Source organism: Moschus berezovskii, chromosome 22, assembly GCF_049115385.1.
Source record: "Moschus berezovskii isolate FMDL1 chromosome 22, NW_MosBer_1.0, whole genome shotgun sequence".
In the NCBI taxonomy this organism is placed as follows: domain Eukaryota; kingdom Metazoa; phylum Chordata; class Mammalia; order Artiodactyla; family Moschidae; genus Moschus; species Moschus berezovskii.
The window spans coordinates 17,864,585-17,886,298 of NC_142481.1; the positions used below are offsets into that span (position 1 = coordinate 17,864,585).

Below are 21,714 nucleotides of genomic sequence, written 5' to 3' on the forward strand. Positions count from 1 at the left end.
GACCTTCAACCACTGTTTAATCTTCCTTGACCTTCACTATCCCTTCCTAGTCTTTCCGAGGGTGCTCAGCTCATCCTCCTTTGGGTCTTGATGGCACCCAGTCTGATCTGGGAGACTGCCTGCTCAGATGGCAATTAGAGAGTCAATTTGCACCCTGGACAACGGGTCTTAACTTTTCTGAGTGGCTGAACATCTTGGAACTGCCAGGAGACAGCACTGGCTTCTTTTGAGAGTCCTGCCTGGACCCGGAGGAAAGGACTCCAGAGGGAGGCATTCTGAGCCTTTGGGATCAGAAACTGCTCCTTAGGGGCGAAGGAAAAACTGGAAACCAACGTCATCACGACCTGCAATTGCAGAACTGTATTTGAACAGGGGCGAAGGTGGGGTGCAGTCTCGAGGAAAGGTGTGGGTTGGTCGGGGCAGGGGGTGATCCCAGACTGTGGAGACGCTAATGGTCTGAGACTGAGGAGAGGCCTGGGGGCAGGAGGGCCGAGCGCCAAGGTTGCTGAGAAGCGCAGTGTGCGCGTCGTGGGATCCTTGGAGTGGGCGGGGAACCTCAGACGTTCCATCTGCCTGGGCCTTCCTCCCGGAAGCACTCGTTCTTCAACTGATGCTGGGTGCCATCTTAGGAACGGGCAAAACGGGCAACAGAGAAAGTGCGTGCGCAAGGGCGCGAGGATTATGACAACAAAAGGCAAAGGGCGAGGTCCAACGGCCCAACCCCGGCTGAACACTCTGAGCTTCGGGCCTTCCCTGACCAGGTTACAGGCGTTTGCTACCAAACGCGCCCCTCCAGGTGTGGAGACTGCCTGGGCAGGACAGCGGAGGCTCACTTGGCAACCAGCATCTGTGAGCCGCCAGCCTTTCCCCTTGGTCCCTGTCTCCGGAGGCGGAGGCTGGAGCCACTCTGATCCTCCCAGCACAGGGAGCCCCTGGTAGCGGGAGGGCGAGAGTCTTGAAGCTCCTGGGGAAACCAGCGTCCGCCCAGGCAGCCCTGGAGGTCGCAGAGGGCGGGGCGCTGAGGTGGGGAGGAGAGACCAGGGCAGCAGGGGCGTTAAGACCCCTCAGCGTCTTCCTTTCAGGCAGGTGCTATAAAGGACACGTTTTTCCTTCCTCTCCTCCTCATACAGTAATTCAGAGCTCCCGACACTACCTCCTCCCTGGCGGTCTCCAGCCCCTCTCCATGCCCTGGTGCCAGGGAAAGGTATGAGCCAGCAGCATTACCATCTGGGCACTGAAGCTTTCTGAGGACGCTGGGACGCTGCTTTCCACAGCATCTTTTCCTGGTAACCATGGTCTCTTTTCCTTCCTTCAGTTCAGTTCAGTTCAGTCGCTCAGTCGTGTCCGACTCTCCGCGACCCCATGAATTCCTTCCTTTAAATTTGGTAAAAAAGCATATAAGCCTTATACTTTTTTCTTAGGCGGTATAGATGATAGCAGCAGCCCAGAATTTGAACCCAGTCCATCTGATTCTAAAGCTCTTGAATTTAACCACCTGGGCTGTGGCACCTCATCATGCCAGCATCACTTACAATTAAAGAAATTAGTCTTTATGGTACTTATTGCAAAATTCAGGCTTAAATTGAGGACACTAGGGAAAACCACTAGGCCATTCAGGTATGACCTAAATCCAATCCCTTATGATTATACAGTGGACGTGACAAGTAGATTCAGGGGATTAGACCTGGTAGACAGAGTGCCTGAAAAACTCTGGACAGAGGTTCATAACATTGTACAAGAGGCAGTGACCAAAATCATCCCAAAGAAAAAGAAATGCAGCAAGGCAAAATGGTTGTTTGAGGAGGTTTTACAAACAGCTGAGAAAACAAGAGAAGCAAAAGGCAAAGGAAAAAGGGGGAAATATGCCCAACTAATGCAGGATTCCAGAGAATAGCAAGGAGAGATAAGAAAGCCTTCTGAAGCAAACAGTGCAAAGAAATAGAGGAAAATAGTAGAATGAGAAAGACTAGAGATCTCTTTAGGAAAATTGGAGATACCAAAGGAACATTTCATGCAAATCAGTTCAGTTCAGTTCAGTTCAGTCGCTCAGTCGTGTCCGACTCTCCGCGACCCCATGAATCACAGCACGCCAGGCCTCCCTGTCCATCACCAACTCCCGGAGTACACTCAAACTCATGTCCACAGAGTCGGTGATGCCATCCAGCCATCTCATTCTCGGTCGTCCCCTTCTCCTCCCGCCCTCAACCTTTCCCAGCATCAGAGTCTTTTCCAGTGAGTCAACTCGTCGCATGAGGTGGCAATATGGGCATGATATTTGCATGAAACCACAGAAACCACAAGGACCTAACAGAAGCAGAAGAGATTAAGAAGAGGTGTCAAGAATACACAGAAGAACTATACAAAAAAATATCTTCATGACCCAGATAACCATAATGGTATGATGTCTCACCTAGAGCCAGACATCTTGGAATGTGAAGTTAAATGAGCTTTAAGCATTACTAACTGCTAACAAAGCTAGTGGAGATAATGGAATTCCAGCTGAGCTATTTCAAATCCTAAAAGATGATGCTGTTAAAGTGCTGCACTCAGTATGCCAGCAAATTTGGAAAACTAGGCAGTGGCCTCAATACTGGAAAAGGTCAATTTTCATTCCAATCCCAAAGAAAGGCAATGCCAAAGAATGTTCAAACTACTGCACAGTTGTGCTCATTTTACATGATAGCAAGGTGTAATGCTCAAAATCCTTCAAGCTAGGCTTTAATGTATATGAACCAAGAAGTTCCAAATGTCCAAGCTGGATTTAGAAAAGGCAAAGGAACCAGAGATCAAATTACCAACTTCCAATGGATCATAGAAATTCAAGGGAATTTCAGGAAAACATCTACTCCTGCTTCATTGACTATGCTAAAACCTTTGATTGTGTGGATCACAACAAACTGGAAAATTCTTAGAGATGAGAATGCCAGACCACCTTACCTGTCTCCTGACAAACCTGTATGCAGGTCAAGAAGCAACAGTCAAAACCATACATGGAACAATGTTCAGTTCAGTTCAGTCACTCAGTTGTGTCTGACTCTTTGTGACCCCATGAATCGCAGCATGCCAGGCCTCCCTGTCCATCACCAACTCCCAGAGTTCACTCAAACTCATGTCCATAGAGTTGGTGATGCCATCCAGCCATCTCATCCTCTGTCGTCCCCTTCTTCTCCTGCCCCCAATCCCTCCCAACATCAGGGTCATTTCCAATGAGTCAACTCTTCGCATGAGGTGGCCAAAGTATTGCAGTTTCACCCTTAGCATCAGTCCTTCCAATGAATACCCAGGATTGATCTCCTTTAGAATGGACTGGTTGGATCTCCTTGCAGTCCAGGGGACTCTCAAGAGTCTTCTCCAACACCACAGTTCAAAAGCATCAATTCTTCGGTGATCGGCTTTCTTCACAGTCCAACTCTCACATCCATACATGACCACGGGAAAAACCATAGCCTTCACTAGGCGGACCTTTGTTGGCAAAGTAATGTCTCTGCTTTTTAATATGCTGTCTAGGTTGGTCATAACTTTCCTTCCAAGGAGTAAGTGTCTTTTAATTTCATGGCTGCAATCAGCATCCGCAGTGATTTTGGAGCCCCCAAAATAAAGTCTGACACTGTTTCCACTGTTTCCCCATCTGTAAGTGATGGGGCCAGATGCCATGATCTTAGTTTTCTGAATGTTGAGCTTTAAGCCAAACTTTTCACTCTCCTCTTTCACTTTCATCAAGAGGCTTTTTAGTTCCTCTTCATTTTCTGCCATAAGGGTAGTGTCATCTGCATATCTGAGGTTATTGATATTTCTCCCAGCAATCTTGATTCCAGCTTGTGCTTCAACTAGCCCAGCGTTTCTAGTGATGTACTCTGCATATAAGTTAAATAAGCAGGGTGACAATATACAGCCTTGACGTACTCCTTTTCCTATTTGGAACCAGTCTGTTGTTCCAGTGCCAGTTCTGACTGTTGCTTCCTGATCTGCCTATGGGTTTCTCAAGAGGCAGGTCAGGTGGTCTGGTATTCCCATCTCTTCCAGAATTTTCCACAATTTATTGTGAACAATGTACTGGTTCAAAATTGGGAAAGGAGTACGTCAAGGCTGTATGTTGTCACCCTGCTTATTTAACTTATATGCAGAGAACACCATGTAAAATGCTGGGCTGGATGAAGCTCAAGCTGGAATCATGATTCCCAGGAGAAATATCAATAACCTCAGATACGCAGATAACACCACTCTAATGGAAGAAAGCAAAAAAGAACTAAAGAGCCTCTTGATAAAGTTGAAAGAGGAGAGTGAAAAGGCTAGTTTAAAACTCAACATTCAAAAAACCAAGATCATGGCCTCTGGTCTCATCACTTTATGACAAATAGATGGGGAAAAAATAGAAACAGTGAGAGACTTTATTTTGGCAGGTTCCAAAATCACTGCAGATGGTGACTGCAGCCATGAAATTAAAAGACGCTCATTTGAAGAAAAGCTGTGACAAACCTAGACAGCATATTAAAAAGCAGAGATGTCATTTTGCCAACAAATGTCTGTGTAGTCAAAGCTGTGGTAGTCATGTACAGATATGAGAGTTGGACCATAAAGAAGGCTTAGCACCGAAGAATTGATGCTTTTGAATTGTGGTGCTGGGAAAGATTCTTGAGAGTCCCTTGGACAGCCAGGAGATCAAACCAGTCAATCCTAAAGGAAGTCAACCCTGAATATTCATTGGAAATACTGATGCTGAAGCTCCAATATTTTGGCCACCTGCTGGGAAGAGCCATCTCATTGGAAAAGACTGATGCTGGAAAAGATTGAGGGCAGGAGGAGAAGGGGGCAACAGAGGATGGGATGGGTGGATAGCATCTTTGACTCAATGGACATGAGTTTGAGCAAACTCTGGGAGATAGTGAAGGACAGGGAAGTCTGGTGTGCTGCAGTCCACGGGGTCACAAAGAGTTGGACTTGACTTAGCAACTGAACAACAGCAAAACTTTTCTTTCAGCAATGTTTGTAGTAAAGGTCAGTTAATTACAACCTAAAAGAAGAATATATGAGATCATATGTTTGAACGTGTTCGTGCTCAGTTGCGTCCAACTCTTTGTGACCCCATGGACTGTAGCCCACCAGGCTCCTCTTTCCATGGGATTTCCAGGAAAGACTTTTGGAGTTGGTTGTCATTTCCTCCTCTAGGAGATCTTCCTGACCTAGGGATCGAACCCATGTCTCCTGGCTCTTCTGCATTGGCAGGTGAATTCTTTACCACTGAGCCACTAGGAAGCCTGAGATTAAAATGTTCACCACAAAATTTATGTTATTTTTTATCTGGCCATTTCATAGAAAGCTTGCATGTGTTATAGTTTTCTGTATACAGGTCTTGCTTGGCTTTTTGCTAGCTTATTCCTAAGTGTTTTCCAGGATTTGTAAATGTTAAACAATGTCTTTAAAGTAGTTCATTGGTAGTACAGAGAACATATATTTATCTATCTAAATCTATCTAATGTTAACCAAAATTTCAGAAATGGAGACCTAATTGAAATAAATAAGCTTTTATTTGTGGTTTGTTATGACTGCAGCCCTTGAGGAGATTTATAAAGGCAAAAAAGAAAAAAGATTACAAAAATTATGTGCCAAGAATTAAGATTGGACCTGGCACAAAGTGAGGGTGTTTGTAAAGCTAGAATAGATTGAGGTCTGAAATGATTACCCAGTTGCAAAAGTTGGGGGGTTGGCATGGAGAGAGACTTTGAAACTACAAGGTTGCAGCTAGTAGCTTTTAGTAGATATTGTTTTGAAAAAGTCTAGTGGTGTCCCTGAGTTTGATATAGTTCAGAGAACATTTAAATTCCCAGTGATGCAAGAATGTGTTTAAATTGACTTTCACAATGGCCACCCAACTCCATTTTGGATGCCTGAACCAGTTACACCGTTTTGATTTTTAAATGCTTTTTAAAAGCATTTAATCATCATTTGCAACTATGCTATAATTACATGTACACCTGGGGTGGATTCGTGTCAATGTAGGCAAAACCAACCAATATATTAATGTAAAGTAATTTGCCTCCAAAAAAAAAAAACCTCAGCATGGAAATTGAAAAAAAAAATTACATGTATTTTCCAGGAGTTTTATATGATGATTCTTTGATTTTTGTATACAGATGATCATGTCTCTAAACAAAAACAGTTTATCTCTCTTCTTAATCTGTATACCTTTTATTTTATTTTGTTGTCTTGCTGCATTAACTAGTATTTCAGTATGGTGTTGAGATGGAGTGGTGGGAAGGGAAATCTTTACCTTGTTTCTGATCTTAGTGAAAAAACTTCAGGTTTCTCACTGTTAGGTATGCAGATATACCTATACCAATAGCTTTAAGTTTTGTAGATATTCTTTACCTGATTTAGGAAGGTCCTTTCTGTTCTTAGTTTACTAAAAGAAAGTGTAGTTGCTCAGTCTTGTCTGACTCTTTGCGACCCTATGGGCTGTAGCCCGCCAGGCTCCTCCATCCATGGGATTTCCCAGGCAAGAATCCTGGAGTGGGTCACTATTTCCTTCTTCAGGGGATCTTCCCGACCTAGGCATCGAACTTGGGTCTCCCGCATTGCAGGCAGATTCTTTACTGTCTGAGCCACCAGGAAATCCCGTTTGCTGAGAGTTCTGATTTCAAATGGGTGTCAGAGTTTGTCCAGTGCTTCTCCTGCATCTATGGACCTGATCATTTGATTTTTCTTTTTTAGCCTGTTGATGTGATGGATTGTATTACTTGATTTTCATTTTGCTGCTGGACTGGTTGTTGCCATCTCTCCCGTCATGACCTCTGCTGCGTCTGCTCTGCTGCCACTTCCTTTGCTCTGTCACCTGCTCCATGGTCCAGTCTACCCACTTTTGGGTGCACAGATGGATGGATTGCTCAGATGTCCTGGTATGCTGGGCAGAAGCATTTTTTCCTCAGTTTTAGAGATCTGATGTGTTGTAAATCAAAGGGGAGAGAAAAAAAGAACAGCTCTCACTATCATGATGCTGATGTCACTCCTTTATATGTTGAACCAGCCTTCCATGACTGGGCTAAATCCCACTTGGTCATGGTGTGTAATACTTTACATGCATGTTAAGTTGCTTCAGTCATGTCCAGCTCTTTGCAACAGCTTGGAGTGTAGCCCTCCAGGCTCCTCTGTCCATGGGACTCTCCAAGAAAGAGTACTGGAGTGGGTTGCCATGCCCTTCTCCAAGGGATTTTCCTGATCCAGGAATCAAACCTGCATCTCATGTCTTCTGCATTGGCTGGTGCTTCTGCAGTAGCACCACCTAGGAAGTCCAGTACTTTATATACGTTGTTGAATGTGGTTTGCTTATAGTTTGTTGAGGATTTTTAGGGCTATGTTCATGAGACATTGCTCTGAAATTTTCTTGTCATAGGTGTCTGGTTTTGGTGTTCGGGATGCTGGCATCAGAGAGTGGATTGAGGAATTCTTTTCTCTGCTTCTGTCCTCTAAAATAGATTGTAGAGAATTGATGTAATTTCTTCCTTAAATGTCTGGCAGAATTCCAAGTGAACCCATTTGGGCTTCAGGCTTTGTGTTTTGGAAAGTAACTATTGAATTCATTTCCTGAAGAGATTTAGGCTTATGCAAATGGTCGGTTTCTTCTTGTGTGAATTTTGGCTAATCGTGTCTCTTGAATAATCGGTCCATTTCATCTAGCTTATCAAATTTGTGGGCCTAGATTTGTTTATGGTATTCCTTTATTATCCTTTCAATGACCATGTAATCTTAACAATGTTTCCTCTTTTATTTCTGGTATGTCTCTGGGGAGGCCTCCTACTGAATGGGTCTCCATAGAATTGTTGACTTTTCAGATTTGTCCACACTGAGCTTCCAGAAGCTTGTCAATGATAGTTCAGGTTTTCCTTCTCTGGCACTGGTTCCCACAGTGGTTTCTGCTCCTGAGTCTTTGTTCTGGTAAGCTGTGACTCCTCAGAGTCACCTGTGTCTCCAGTCTCAGGGGCAGCGGTTTGCCCTGTGTGCTCACCTGTTTCCCAGGTCGAAGAAGAGCTGTTGATTGTTCAGTCTGTTTAGCTCTTTCCTTGTTAGGACAGAGTGGCAACCCCCAAGCTCCTTAAGTGTGGAACTTGAAGTCTCCTTGTCTTCTTCTTTTTTAAAAAATATTCCATAGTCTGGCCATCCAGGCATGGGACTATGGTTATTTTATTTTATTTTGCTGCACCAAATGGCTTGTGGGATCTTAGTTCCCCAACCGTAGATCAAACCTGGGCCCTCAGCAATAAAAGTGCGGAATCCCAAACACCCAACCACGACATAATTTCCTTGTCTCCGTTTTTGGAAGGAGTTTCTGAAGAATTGCTTATTAATTCTAAGTTTTATCTGCTCTTTATCTGTCCTTATCTGCTCCCACATCCCTAATAAGCCTTTCAGCTTTAACATATAGGCTTTGTCTTTCCTTCTGTATTGTAAATTCCTTTGGGGCAAGAGATGTCTTTAAACTCTGTATCATTTGGCCCTAGCAGAATGTTTAGTATAGAATCATCACTGGATAAATGTTTAACAAAACATATAACAGTTGAGGAAAATGTTCGTGTTTTTCTTTTTCTCCCAGCTTCGGATAGTTCTTATAACAGATAAATTGTCTTAGACAATAAATATTTTCAAGAAATAAGTCTAGTGGAGACAGCAGGATTATACAGTCAGCCAGATCTGGGTGTCGTTGCTGTTCAGTCGCTCAGTTGTGTCCGACTCTTTGTGACCCCATGGACTGCAGCATGTCAGGCTTCCCTGTGAAATTATTACTATTCGGATTTGCTATTTTAGGCCTTTAGAGTAATGCCAGAAACCAATTATTTTCCCAAATTGGTCTTTTCCAGTTATTTCCTTGAAAGAAGGAACTTTTCTGATTTTTATGGAGCATGAAGACATTTCCAGTATAATATGTGATATCCTAAACCTAAAACTGCAATGCTTACAGAGTGGCTGTGAGAGCCTCCATGCCACATCCATCCTCTCTGGCAGAGTTATGAATATGTGGGGATGAATTGCCTAAGTCTAGCTGGGAGGGATTGGGGGCGGGAGGAGACGGGGACGACAGAGAATGAGATGGATGGATGGCATCACCAACTCGATGGACATGAGTTTGAGTGAACTCCGGGAGTTGGTGATAGACAGGGAGGCCTGGTGTGCTGTGATTCATGGGGTCGCAAAGAGTCAGACACGACTGAGCGACTGAACTGAACTGAACTGACTGAAATGAAAGAGAAAGACACAGATGAGACATTTGATTATCTTTAAAAGGCCAGAATTGTTAAGTGTGTTTCCCTGAAACACACTTCAGTGTGATTTCACACTTCAGTGAAATCAGAGGGATGGGAGAGGAGCGCAGAGGGAAGAGGCAAGAGAGGCTCACCACCCTTTCTCTTCTCTGAGCTTCAGTTCCTCATGGGTTGTCATCCCTCACATTTAGAACATTTAGATTTCAGGGACTTCCCTGGTAGTCCAGTGGTTAAGGCTTGGCACTGCCAGTGTAGGGGATGCAGGTTGGATCCCTGGTCTGGGAACTGAGACTCCACATGCCATGGAGAGCGGCCAAAATTTTTAGATTTTTCGATAAAATATGAAGATTTCAGATTCAGCATGTGCAGTTGTAGAGTATGGCTATACCACATCTTATTTTTAGTATAGATATTTATATATATTTCGTATATAAACTTAATATTATAGTCTTGTTCTTATTAATTGAACCTTTGCTCATATATCTTTGCTCTTTTACCCAACTGTGGAGGAGAAATTCCCTTGTATGACTGGTGATGTGTTGAGCCTGATTTGACTTTTCAGAGTTCTGTAGTTCAGCAAATAGCATGCAGTATAGCCACACCATATATATATGTGTGTGTGTGTGTTTATAGGGGCTTCCCTGATAGCTCAGTTGGTAAAGAATCCACCTGCAATGCAGGAGACCCTGGTTTGATTCCTGGGTTGGGAAGATTCACTAGAGAAGGGATAGGCTACCCACTCCAGTATTCTTGGGCTTCCCTTGTGGCTCAGCTGGTAAAGAATCTGCCTGCAATGGGGAAGACCTGGGTTTAATCCCTGTGTGTTTATATAAAACCAGTCATATAATATAGATATATAACTGGTTTTATATACACTTTTTTAAATATATATGACTGGCTTTATATATGTGTATATAGGCTTCCTTGGTGGCTTGGTGGTAAAGAATCTACCTGCAATGCAGGACCACAGGAGACGTGGGTTTGATCCTTGGGTCAGGAAGATTATAATATATATATATATATATATATACACACACACATATATAATCTAAGAAAGAAAAGGACATATTGAGGCAAATGGGTAAGGAAAAGGTGGGAGCAGCTTTAAGCTGCAAGGGGATACTGTCCATCGAAGACAGTATCTTGGAAAACTAGCCTTTAGCTTGAACTGGCCAGGCTAACAATTGAAACCAGGTATGAATGACATGGTTGATACTTACTGATCTCTTTCTTCTCTCTACAGTGGAACTTCGCAAGGCCAGTGTGCTGACTTCTGGCCAGTCTCATCCGAAACCACACCCTTTTACACGTACATGAAAACTCTGAGGTGCTGGGCCTCCAGCTTACTCTAGGAGGACAGAGGGCAGGTTAAGTTTGTTTGACATAACTAGGAGGGGCTGAGCCTCTTCCCAGAAGAGCAAAGTCCATTCATGGCAACTACCATCACCCACCATTTCTAGATAGCATTTGCTTCTGGTTGCTGAGCCATTGTTTCTTTCATCAGAAGAAAATAAGTGGGTTGGTGACCCAATACTTCTATCTCCAAAGAAACATGCCCCAAGATGAGATTGCTGCTTGCTGTGGCCATTTCAGAGCTACGTTTGCTCTGAAAGATACCAGCAAAGGTACTGACATTTGTGTTTCCTTAGTGGTATTCACACCTCCACATCAGGGGAAGTGCTCTGGGTGGGGCCCAGGTATTCTGAGTGACGGTGAGAATAGAAGTAGCTTCCTAAAAGTGTATGGTGTTGTCCCATTAGACTGTGGTCTGACCATAAGCACCCAGCCAGTCTGAATGGTGGCGGGAACATAAATATCCAGAAGCACAGGTATGGTGCTGCCTTCTCCCATCATATAACCTGTGCTCTGAACTGTGTGCCCCAAGTACTCTTGCCAGTAGCCCTTCCAATCACAGATATGATGCTGGCCCATCAGACAGCAAAAGTTGTGCTGTGTCCAGATGGGCACGAGGTGTCTGGTGGAAGGCAGGAACAGCAGTGTCTCTGGCATGTGTTTCTTCTCAGTGGTGCAGGCTTCTCCTGGAGTAACGGATTTGCTCTTACTGGGTGGGCACAAGTATTCACATCAGATGCAAAAAGAGAAGATGCTAAACGCTGGGATGGTGTTGGCCCTCCCTGTTGCAAAACATGTGCTCTGTCCAGGTGGGACCTAGGAGTTCTCACTGTAGGTAGGGACATAAAGACCTCTAAGCATAGGTGAAGTGCTCACCCTTCCAATGGCTATCGACTATAGGCACAAAAAGAAGTGTCTCCAGCACAGTTATGGTTCTAAATCCTTATCTGCAACAGAGGTACCCTGGCTGGATGGGTCCCAGGCAATCTGGACACATGGAAGGACAGAAGTGTCTTCTGGCACATGTTCCTTCTCAATGATGCTATCTTACCCTGTGGTAGCAGGTGGCTGGGCTGACTCTGGGTGTTCTTATTATAGGCAGGAAGGAAAGTGTCTCCCAAGATAGATTTGCTCTCAGTAGTACTGGCTTCTCCAATTGTAACAGGAGTGTAGTAGGCTGACAGGACCCTGGTGCTCAGGTCTAAGCCTTCTTCCCCCAAATTAGCTGTGGTTCTAGGTGTCCCACTTGGCCTTGCTCCAAAGCTGAGTGTTTCAGACATGGAACTGGGGCCTGGGACATACACAATGACCCCAAAGCTGCCACTACCCACAGGTGCTGAAAATCCCTGAAATGCAAATGGGTCTCAAGGGATATTGGCAAAAAGTGAGCCAAAGGCCTCAGTACTGTGCATTCTGGTGGCAGCTCCAGAGCAAGAAAGAGTGAAATGAGGTGAAGTGCCACCAAAGGCTGGCTTGGTGCCCACAGGGATGCCAGAGTTGGAACACGGGATGTCAAACTCTCCAAAGCTGAGTTGTGCTACTCTGGGGTTCCAGGGATGCAGTAGATGCTAAGTGGGAGGATTAACTGGGGCAGCCAGGTTTCCCAAAGGGACAGAGCTCTTAAAGCTGTCAAGAGGAGGCAAGAAGATAATAGACTGGGAATTGGTTATGGTATCCACATCAATTTCATCAGAGTCAAAGGCAGGCTTGGATGCCATGTCTGAAGAGGTGCTGCTTATTGGATTGAGGTGACTGCAAAATCAGTGGTAGGTGAGCCAGAAAAGACAAGGTATATTGGGGAGAGTGGCCCTTTCTGCTGCCCATATAGGTCCCCAGCTAAATGATGGTTCCTGCCCCAAAGGGAAGGTTGAAATTCAGGTAGGGCTGTGGACCATAAAAGCAGGTGGGCAAGTGGTGACTGGCCTTTGCAGGGCATATCTGCTCCATACGGGGATAGACTTGGTAAAATGCCAGGGAGCTCACACAGGATCCTGATGGAGACCTGAAAATGAAAGCTTGGGAAGGCAGAGTGGTGTCCATGTCAGTTATACCAAAGTCCAAAAGCCCCTGAGAGGTCGAGTCTGCAGACGGGCTGACGGATAGAGGCAGTGATTGCAGAAGCAGTGATGGGCTGACTGACAAAGTCTGGGATGCTCATGAAAGGGATTTGAAGAGAAGTCTGTAAAAAAAGGGAGGAGAATCCACCCACCTAGGTGAAGGTGATTCAGTTCTACAGACGGTAGGCTTTGAGGAGAGAAGGGAGGTGCCAGAAGGTATAGTGAGAGCAGAAGATCCTGTGAAACTATGACTGAGGGACTGGATTGCTGATAGCATCTATTCATTCTCGTTAGTACATGGAACCCCAAATATGGGTTGGAATCTGAAGTGAGGGACAGCAGCAACAGCAAAAGAAGAGTTTGAAATTGTGCATCTCATTTCATGACTGATACCTGGTGTGGGGGATGGGCATGGGAGCAGACAGGTCAGTCAAATCAGTGGCTACTAATGGGGTAGTCTCTGGAATCTGCAAGGGGAGAGTGGCCAGTGGCAATGGAACTGCAGTCCCTGGCAACTAACAGGGCAAAGGAACAGTTAGGTTGAGTGGCACCGCTATCAGCAGCGGCCTCAGTTTTATCCTCTAACCTATGGGTTTGTTGGTGCTGCGTTCTTCTCCAAGCTCAGGTCTTCAGCAATGACCATACACTGGAAGGTAGGACGCAGAGCCTCTCGATCCCACGACAGCGGTAGTAGCGGCAGCGGTGACAGCAGTGGTGGCATTGCTGTGTTCTGTTTACAGAGTCCACAGCTGACGGATGTGGGTGGAGAATTTCTCCTTGACAACGTATCTGAAAGCCTTCCTCTCTGAGTCTACTTCTTTGACTTCGGTAAGGCTGAAGAACTGAGTCAGTGGTCTTCATCAAACTCTTCCTCAACCACTCCGGCTGTAGGAAACAGCAGACTGTGGCTGGGCCAGACAGGCTGGCTACACTTGGATCACTCTTGCAAAGAGGCCAGAAGCCTCCAGTAGGGCTGTGTGAGCTGCTGATGGTAGGGCCTTTGGGAAATGAGCTCACAAAGATGCTGGTAATACCTTACCTAAGCTCTCTTCTTGAAATACAGGTTTCCTTTCAGAGGCTCAGGACTGCTCCCAAATACGTGACAACTTGTCACCAGGAGCCTAGGTGCTGGTGGTATACTTTCACTGCTCTAAGGACCGCTTTTCTGAAAGTCCTGCATTTTGGACACTTTGTGACTCCTTCCTCCTTAGATATTCCCTTCTTTCACATTTCCAGTGTCTTCAGCTCAGTCTTCCGTAAGTCAGGCTTTGGAGGGTGATTGGATAGCCCATTAGGAGAGTAATTTTTTGCCCCCGAGGGAGAATATTGGCCATTTCTCAGTAACTAGACTCTCTGAGATACAAGTAGACACCAGAGGCTTCTTCAGAGAGCCCCTCCCACCCAATTCAGGACCCTCAGAGAGGAGCACTCAGGCTATCTCATCTGATACTGCCTGTTAAGTAACATGGAGGGGCAGAGGCACTGGATCCACATAGAACTGCCTAAGAAAAGGGCCAGGAGAGAGACAGGGCAGTAGGATTCCCTCAGCCAGAAGGGAAATACAGGTGTAGCCAGGGGTGGGGAAGAGGCCGGAGTGAAGCTTGCTGAGCAGGTTGCCCACAAGGGGTAGTTTGTGCACTGTCTGATCCCGGGAGTGTAGAGTTCGCGACTTGGGAGAGTTCTCTTAGCGACCTGCTCCTCCAACGTAAAGCATGCACTGTTCGGACTGATGCTTGAGACACAGCATTGGAACATGTGAGAGAGAAAGAGCACCAGCTGGGCACACACCAGCAAACGGCATAAGGAAAAAGTGCCAAAGGCAAAGGATGAGGCCCAGAGGCCAAACCCCAGCAGGACCTTCTAGCGCTTTCTGACTTTCTGCTGCTGGTTACAAGTGTTTGGTTTGACAAGATTGTTCAGTCCTGCGACTTCCAAGAGCATGCATACCTGTCATCCCCAGGTATGTGTCCCCGCGTCTGTGCACACTTCAGTGCCTGACTCGAGGGCAGCAGAGGCCGCCTGTGCCTTAAGGTCCACCAGCCCTTTTTCTGTCATCACTAGTGGGCAGAGGCTGCTCAAAGCCAGAACAGGAGAGGAGCCTAGATCCTGCCAGCGTGGGGGCCTTGTCTGTGGGAGGCTGGGGCAGAGAGACCGAGGTTGGGAAGACAGGGGTGGGAGGGAGGGATGCTCAGCCCTAGCCTTGTCCCATGTGGTTACCGTGTACCCAGACACTGTGGACGGCTACAGCAGGGCACATGCTGAAACGTGTGTGTGTGGTGGGGGTGGGGGGGCGGTGAATTTACCCCAGCCTCTTCCTTTCAGATGCCCCCAGTTAACTCCTGCAACCCTGCCTGCCCCTTCTGTGATGGTAGGTCAAGTCTCCAAATACTGCCTCCTCCAGAGGCCACTCCCAGCTCCACTCCAGCTCCTGGAGTCAGGTGTGCCTTTTCTGTGGCCACCCTGGAGAGGAGGCAAGAGTCATGAGCCTTACCAGCTGGACTATGAAGGTTTCTCATGCAGAGATGTGGCTGTTGCACAACACATTCTCTCCTGGCAGGCAGTTTCTTTTAGTTTTACAAATTTGGTAAAACAGCATTTAACCCTTGGACTGTTTTGCAAGTCACATAGGTGGTCAGTAGCTCAGCCAGAATTTGAGCTCAGGCTGTCGGATTCCAGAGCTCACAAACTTAAGCACCAGCCTATGGTACCTCCTCTGCAGGTTCAGTTCAGTTCAATTCAGTTCAGTCGCTCAGTCGTGTCCGACTCTCCGCGACCCCATGAATCACAGCACGCCAGGCCTCCCTGTCCATCACCAACTCCCGGAGTTCATACACATCATATATTTCCATTTTTGATACTTAATGTACAGTTACATTACATTACATCCCTGTAATGAACACTGTCACTGCCTATAACAAAGTCTTCTTGGGCTCACCTCATATGTCAGCCATTGGCCACGCTGAGCTCCAGTCTCTCAGGAGATGTAGGACAGCTACTGTCAGTTGGTAACACATCTGCATGATGCAGTTGTCTTTTATATGAGCCTGGCAGCCAACTCTACAACTGTGAGAGATCTTCTCCCATGTGCATAGACACCAAGTGGGTGATGGATCCACCCTGGCCACCTACAAGCCTTAATGCCCCAAGGGAACCAGTCACCCTTATAATTTATGATTCCATACACTAGCTTTCAGGGTCTTAACTGAGAGGAACAACTTAACTAACTTTTCTCATCCATGAGAGTATGGTATAACTTTCCCTATACTTCAGTTCAGTTCAGTCACTCAGTCGTGTTCAACACGCCAGGCCTCCCTGTCCATCACCAACTCCCGTTGCTGCACAGGTCTTAGTTGCGGCATGTGGGACCTTAATTCCCCAACCAGGGATCGAAACCAGGCCCCCTGCATTGGGAGCATGGAATCTTAGCCACTGGACCGCCAGGGAAGTCCCTCCCTATATATAGGTCTTTTGAAAAAATTTTCTCTCAGATAATATTTTGTAGCAGGGTTCCATAAATTACAGCTTGTGGGTCAGATTTGATCCACAGCATGTTTTGTTGTCCCCAATGAGCTTAAAATGGTATTAACATTTTAAAATCATTGTGAAAACAAAGTAAAACAGAGGAATATGCAACGGAGACCATACGTAAACCATAAAGCCTACAAGAATTCCTATTTGGTCCTTTAGAGCAAAAGATTGCCAACCCATGTTTTGTATTAATAGTTTTGGGTGCATAGGTCTTGTACAGTGTCTGCTAATTTGTACTTTAGTACTTCATGAGGTCTTAAAAATGCTGTTGTAAATGGTATCTTTAAAAATTTTAGTTTTCAATTGTTTACTGGTAGCATAGAGAATATAGAATTGGTTTATATATTGATTTTTGTATGCTGGAAACTTGTTAAAATCACTCTGTACTTCTGGTAGTATCTTTGTAGATTTCTCATGATTTTCTGCATACACATTCATGACTTCTGTGAATAAAGAGTTTTAAAAAATCTTTTTAATCTGTATTTTATTACCTTTATGTTTTTTTCTGACATCTAGTAAAATATCAAATACTGATGGAGAACAATGGACATGCTTTCCAGGTCCCAAATCTTAAGGGAAAAGTGTTCAATATGCTGTTAGCTGGGTTCTTTGTATATTTGCTTCATCACATAAAGGAAATTCCTTCAATGTCTGTCTGTCTCTCTGAGAGATTTTTTGGATAGGGGTTGGTATTACTCTGCACACATATTTGAAATAATCATATGGCTTTTTCCCCTTTATTCTCCTAATATGGTGAATTACATTGGCTGGTTTTTGAATGTTAAACCAACCTTAATTCCTGAGACAAACCCCATCCAAAGTGCTGGTCATGCTAGATCACCCTCTGTATTTGGTTGGATTTTATTTCCTAAAATTTCATTGAAGATTTTATGCCTGTGTTCCTGAGAAATACTAATTTTTACATTTCTGTATTGTTTTTGTTTTAGGGTAACACTGTCTTCATTGAATAAGTTAGGAAAAATCTCTTCCATTTTCAGAGTTTGTGTAACATTGGGAAAATATCTTAATTTTGTAATAGAACTTATGGGAAAACCCTACAGAAGTGACATTTTCTTCATGGAAAAGTGCTCATAGTCCCTTATTATCCCTACAGTGACTGTCCAATCCATAGTGATGCCTCCACTTATACCTGATAGTGATAATTTCAGTTTTCTCCTTTTATTTCCTGGTCAGTCTTTCTAGAAGTTGGTCAATTTTGTTAATCTTTTAAAAGTCCATTTTTTGGTGTTAATTTTTCCCTACTGTATATTTTCTGTTATCATTTCTTTAGCTCTGTCTACTTCGGATTTATTTTTCTATTGCTATACTCTTAACATGGAAAATTAATTCACTACTTTATAATATTTTAAAAAATTTTGTAGCCCTATTTAGTGTGAAAAAAGCCCAACACTTCCTGACAGACAAAACTGGGCCTATTCTACTTAGCTATTGATGAGGCACATTCTCTGCATCTGTTATTTGAGATTTATAATTGTAAGCAAAGAAACATACTCCTGACAATTTAAGTAGAAAGATAAGTTATTGAAAACCTATCAGAATCCCTGGAAAGCTATAGAACTGAATTCAGCAAATAGGAATGAGGGAGGCCAGGCAGCCAAAGCATGCTAAAAAGCTACTTGTTGTGTCTCTACTGTCCTTGCTTCTCTGGGGCAAGGTCTGTGGCACAGTCTGGGGCAGAGGTATCCGGTCGTCAAATATAGGTCAAGTGCCTACATCCACAACAAAGCAGAGCTTGGACATGATGAATGACTAACACTTTCATGTTTTTAAAGAAAAGGATAGTTCAGTTCAGTTCAGTTCAGTCGCTCAGTCGTGTCCGACTCTCTGCGACCCCATGAATCACAGCACGCCAGGACTCCCTGTCCATCACCAACTCCCGGACTTCACTCAAACTCATGTCCACAGAATTGGTGATGCCATCCAGCCATCTCATTCTCGGTTGTCCCCTTCTCCTCCCACCCCCAACCTTTCCCAGCATCAGAGTCTTTTCCAGTGAGTCAACTCGTCACATGAGGTGGCCAAAGTATTGCAGTCTCAGCTTTAGCATCAGTCCTTCCAATGAACACCCAGGATCGATCTCCCTTAGAATGGACTGGTTGGATCTCCTTGCGGTACAAGGGACTCTCAAGAGTCTTCTCCAACACCACAGTTCAAAAGCATCAATTCTTCGGCGATCAGCTTTCTTTATAGTCCAACTCTCACATCCATACATGACCACGGGAAAAACCATAGCCTTGACTAGACGGACCTTGGTTGGCAAAGTAATGTCTCTGCTTTTTAATATATTATCAAGGTTGGTCATAACTTTCCTTCCAAGGAGTAAGCATCTTTTAATTTCATGGCTGCTGTGATGGTATTTTATTATTTGGACTAAACTGTGAAATCACTGATTGTTGGAATTAAAGTTTTCTGGTGGTAAAATACATAGGTTGCCAAGTGCCAGGAAAGAGGACCTTGATTTTGGCATTGTGTTCTCCTCCTACCTCACACTACAACTTATTTTCAACTTCTGAGACATGTTAGTCGCTCAGTTGTATCCGACTCTGTGACTCCATGGACTGTAGCCTGCCAGGATTCTCTGTCCATGGGATTCTCCAGGCAAAAATACTGGAGTGGGTTGCCATTCCCTTCTCCAGGGGATCTTCCCAACCTAGGGGTCAAACCCAGGTCTCCCGCAATGCAGGTAGATTCTTTACCGTCTGAGCCACAGGGAAGCCCAGAAGAAGAAGGAATTTGGCTTAAAGCTGAAGACTTTGTTGTATGTGCTTGACTGAGCCTGAGGCAAGTCCTGTGAGCCTCTTTGTCACAGCAAACAGGAGACTGTGTGCCTGGGGCCACCTTCCTTGCTCTGGAGAAGATGTCATCTCTGATCCCTTGTTTGGCAGGATAGACTGAGATTGCCTGCCTCCTCCTTCTTGAAGGGTGTTAGGAGTACACTGTGAGAAGCTAAAGGTGGGGGCAGCTCTGGGAACTTACCTTAATCCAGGAACCAGGCCAGCCTAAATGGTTGTTGGTGGTGGGAGGAAAGGGGAGGGGACAGCGCTGGGCCTGAATACACTTAGGGAGGTGGTGCTAGGCTTCAACCAGACAGGAAAAGGAAGCAGAGTTATACCTTTCCTGCTAAAACAGGTTTTAATGAAGGATGGCATGTCAAGAGGAAGACTCAGGCTAGCTGAGCATGGGCCCTCTCTGAGACATTCCTGGAAGCTTTGCTCATCAGTTTTTCTTCTTCATGACCCTAAAGCTATACCGATGTACAGCATGGACCAAATTCCGCACCTGATTTGGCTCCAAATAATTGAGTATTTGACTATCCCACATGTACTCAGGGGAAAGGATCTTGGTAGGTTTGTGGTAAAGCAGGTATTTGTTCAGGTGGCTCTCGTCATTTTGCACGGCCTTGATGTGATTGGCCTGGTCAACCATCATTGCCTCATGGCAGGCCTTGGCAAGTCTGTAAACCTCTGGCATGGACCCCCCAAATAAGGCCCCTATGTAATAAAAGTCCCCCTTATCTTCAGGAATATGGGCCTGTGACTGAGGCCGGTGTTCATATTCAAAGTATTTCTGAGTCAATCCATAGAAGCCAGGATGGAGGGTGCTGAACAAGGAGGAGAGGATCTCCACCCCCACATCATCACTAAACTTCATGTCCACATTTGCACACACAAGGTAATCCACCTCCTGGTGGAAGCGCTGCTCAATAAAATTGCTGATCACCTCCATGAGGTGCATGGAAATCTTCTGCCAGAGGGCATACCTCTGGACCTTGAAGATGACCATCTGCCATCCTTTCTGAAGGGGAATGCGAGGAAAGTAGTCTGGCCAATCAGTGAAGATATAGTAGTTCACCTGTGGCCCACCATAAAGTACATCTCTGCCATCTCCAGGAACAGCTTCAGGTGGAAAATGTATTTTTTTACAGCAAACACAGTTAATCCAATGGTGATGTTCTGAAGCTGGAACTGCTCATTCAGGATGTCAATGTTGAAAGTCCCATTCCAGATGATGGGAGCCAGCCAGGGGGTCACAAGAAGGACCATCTTTCCTTGGTGGTACAAGCACATCTGGTGTGGGATACACCATCCTTGATAATTTTACACTTTGTGGGGTGTGATGCTCTTTAACAGTTATGCTTGCCTCAGTTGGGATGTTTTCCAGTTTCTGGTTTCTGGGGTTCAAGTAACAATAACCAAGAAAGGCTGTGATGAAAACTGTTAGAAGAAGTTCACTTGATGAAGCAAGCAGCATTTTCGTGTCCCAGCCAGTATTTGTAGTGCCTGAGCCATGCCTGCACGACAGAAGAATGTTACCTCTTATCTTCTCCACAATATGGGGGCACTCATCTCTCCTGACCTTCCACCCTCAGTGTTCTCCCCAGGGCAGGGTGAGGCTGAACGGCCCCCACTCCCTCCTCACTACTCCAGCAGCGCAGTCTCCCCTGAGGCCTGACACCAGTGCAAGGGGACACCTTGACCCAAGGGCATTTTTGGGGGTGCCCTGTGGAGAAAGATAGGATCCTGGCAGGACCTCTATAGACTCAGTTTCTGTCTGAGGTGCTGTCAGAGTAACCAGGTGGCAGGGATTAGTCTACAGACTGCTGGAACTCAGACTAACGACCTGTGTGTAGGAAAGAAGTCTGGGCATGTGAAGCAGATTCAGGGCACTGGATCAAGGCAGTTCACTGAGTAGGTCAAGGACAGAGATTGTGATGAAAGCGGGGCAGAACAGTAGCCACCAGAGTGCCTGGCCAGGGGGTCAGAGCTTGTGCACTGGCTTACCATTGACACTTACTGTCAGTGAGCTAAGCACCGGGTTTCCTAAAGTCTGTTAAATCAAGATCAGACTGTCTTCACGATCACATCCACATAGGCTAACATGGGCCAGCCTTCGGGAGGCTTGGCTTGGGACCCATGATTCAGGTGGAGAGGAAAGAAGACCTATAGATCAAGGATTGTTTTCCTTTATCCCCTTTATAATGACTTAAAATCCATTGAGTATTTACTTCTTTTTTGACACCTACTTTCCACTCGTATTAGGATTAGACTACTAAGTTTGATGCACATTATCTTGTTCAATCCTTTCAAGTCTAGGGGATAGATGCTATGTTATCCTCATTGTACCGATGGAGAAATAGGCTCTGGGAGGTGGGTCTTGGTCCATGAATACAAAGCAGCTGTACTCCAAAATATCCTGCATTTTTACTCTCTGACTCATTTGTGCCTTCTCTGAGGTTTCCTTTATTGAGGTGGTTTTTGTTTGTTTTGTTTTGTTTTTGTTGGGTTCTTTTGGTTTTCTTCCTTAGGGTTTACATGCAGCTGTCCCTCAGACTAAGGCCTGAAGACAGTGAAGAGAGGCTGAGACAGTGCTCCATGCTAACTCAGGGCTCTACACATTGCCATTTCACACACTTCCTCCCTCTGATATCCTGCTACTGCTACTGCTAAATCACTTCAGTCGTGTCTGACTCTGTGTGACCCCATAGACAGAAGCCCACCAGGCTC

The 21,714-nt window shown here is 45.3% G+C and overlaps 1 protein-coding gene across 1 annotated transcript; it reads right to left on the reverse strand.

Moving 5' to 3' along the window:
* Positions 1–19,426: 19,426 nt before the first annotated feature.
* LOC129547329 (histo-blood group ABO system transferase-like) lies at positions 19,427–20,461 on the reverse strand. Its single transcript, XM_055413214.2, is given in 3 exon segments — positions 19,427–20,064; positions 20,067–20,250; positions 20,252–20,461. Coding segments are annotated over 3 exon segments (1,032 nt in total).
* Positions 20,462–21,714: the final 1,253 nt, after the last annotated feature.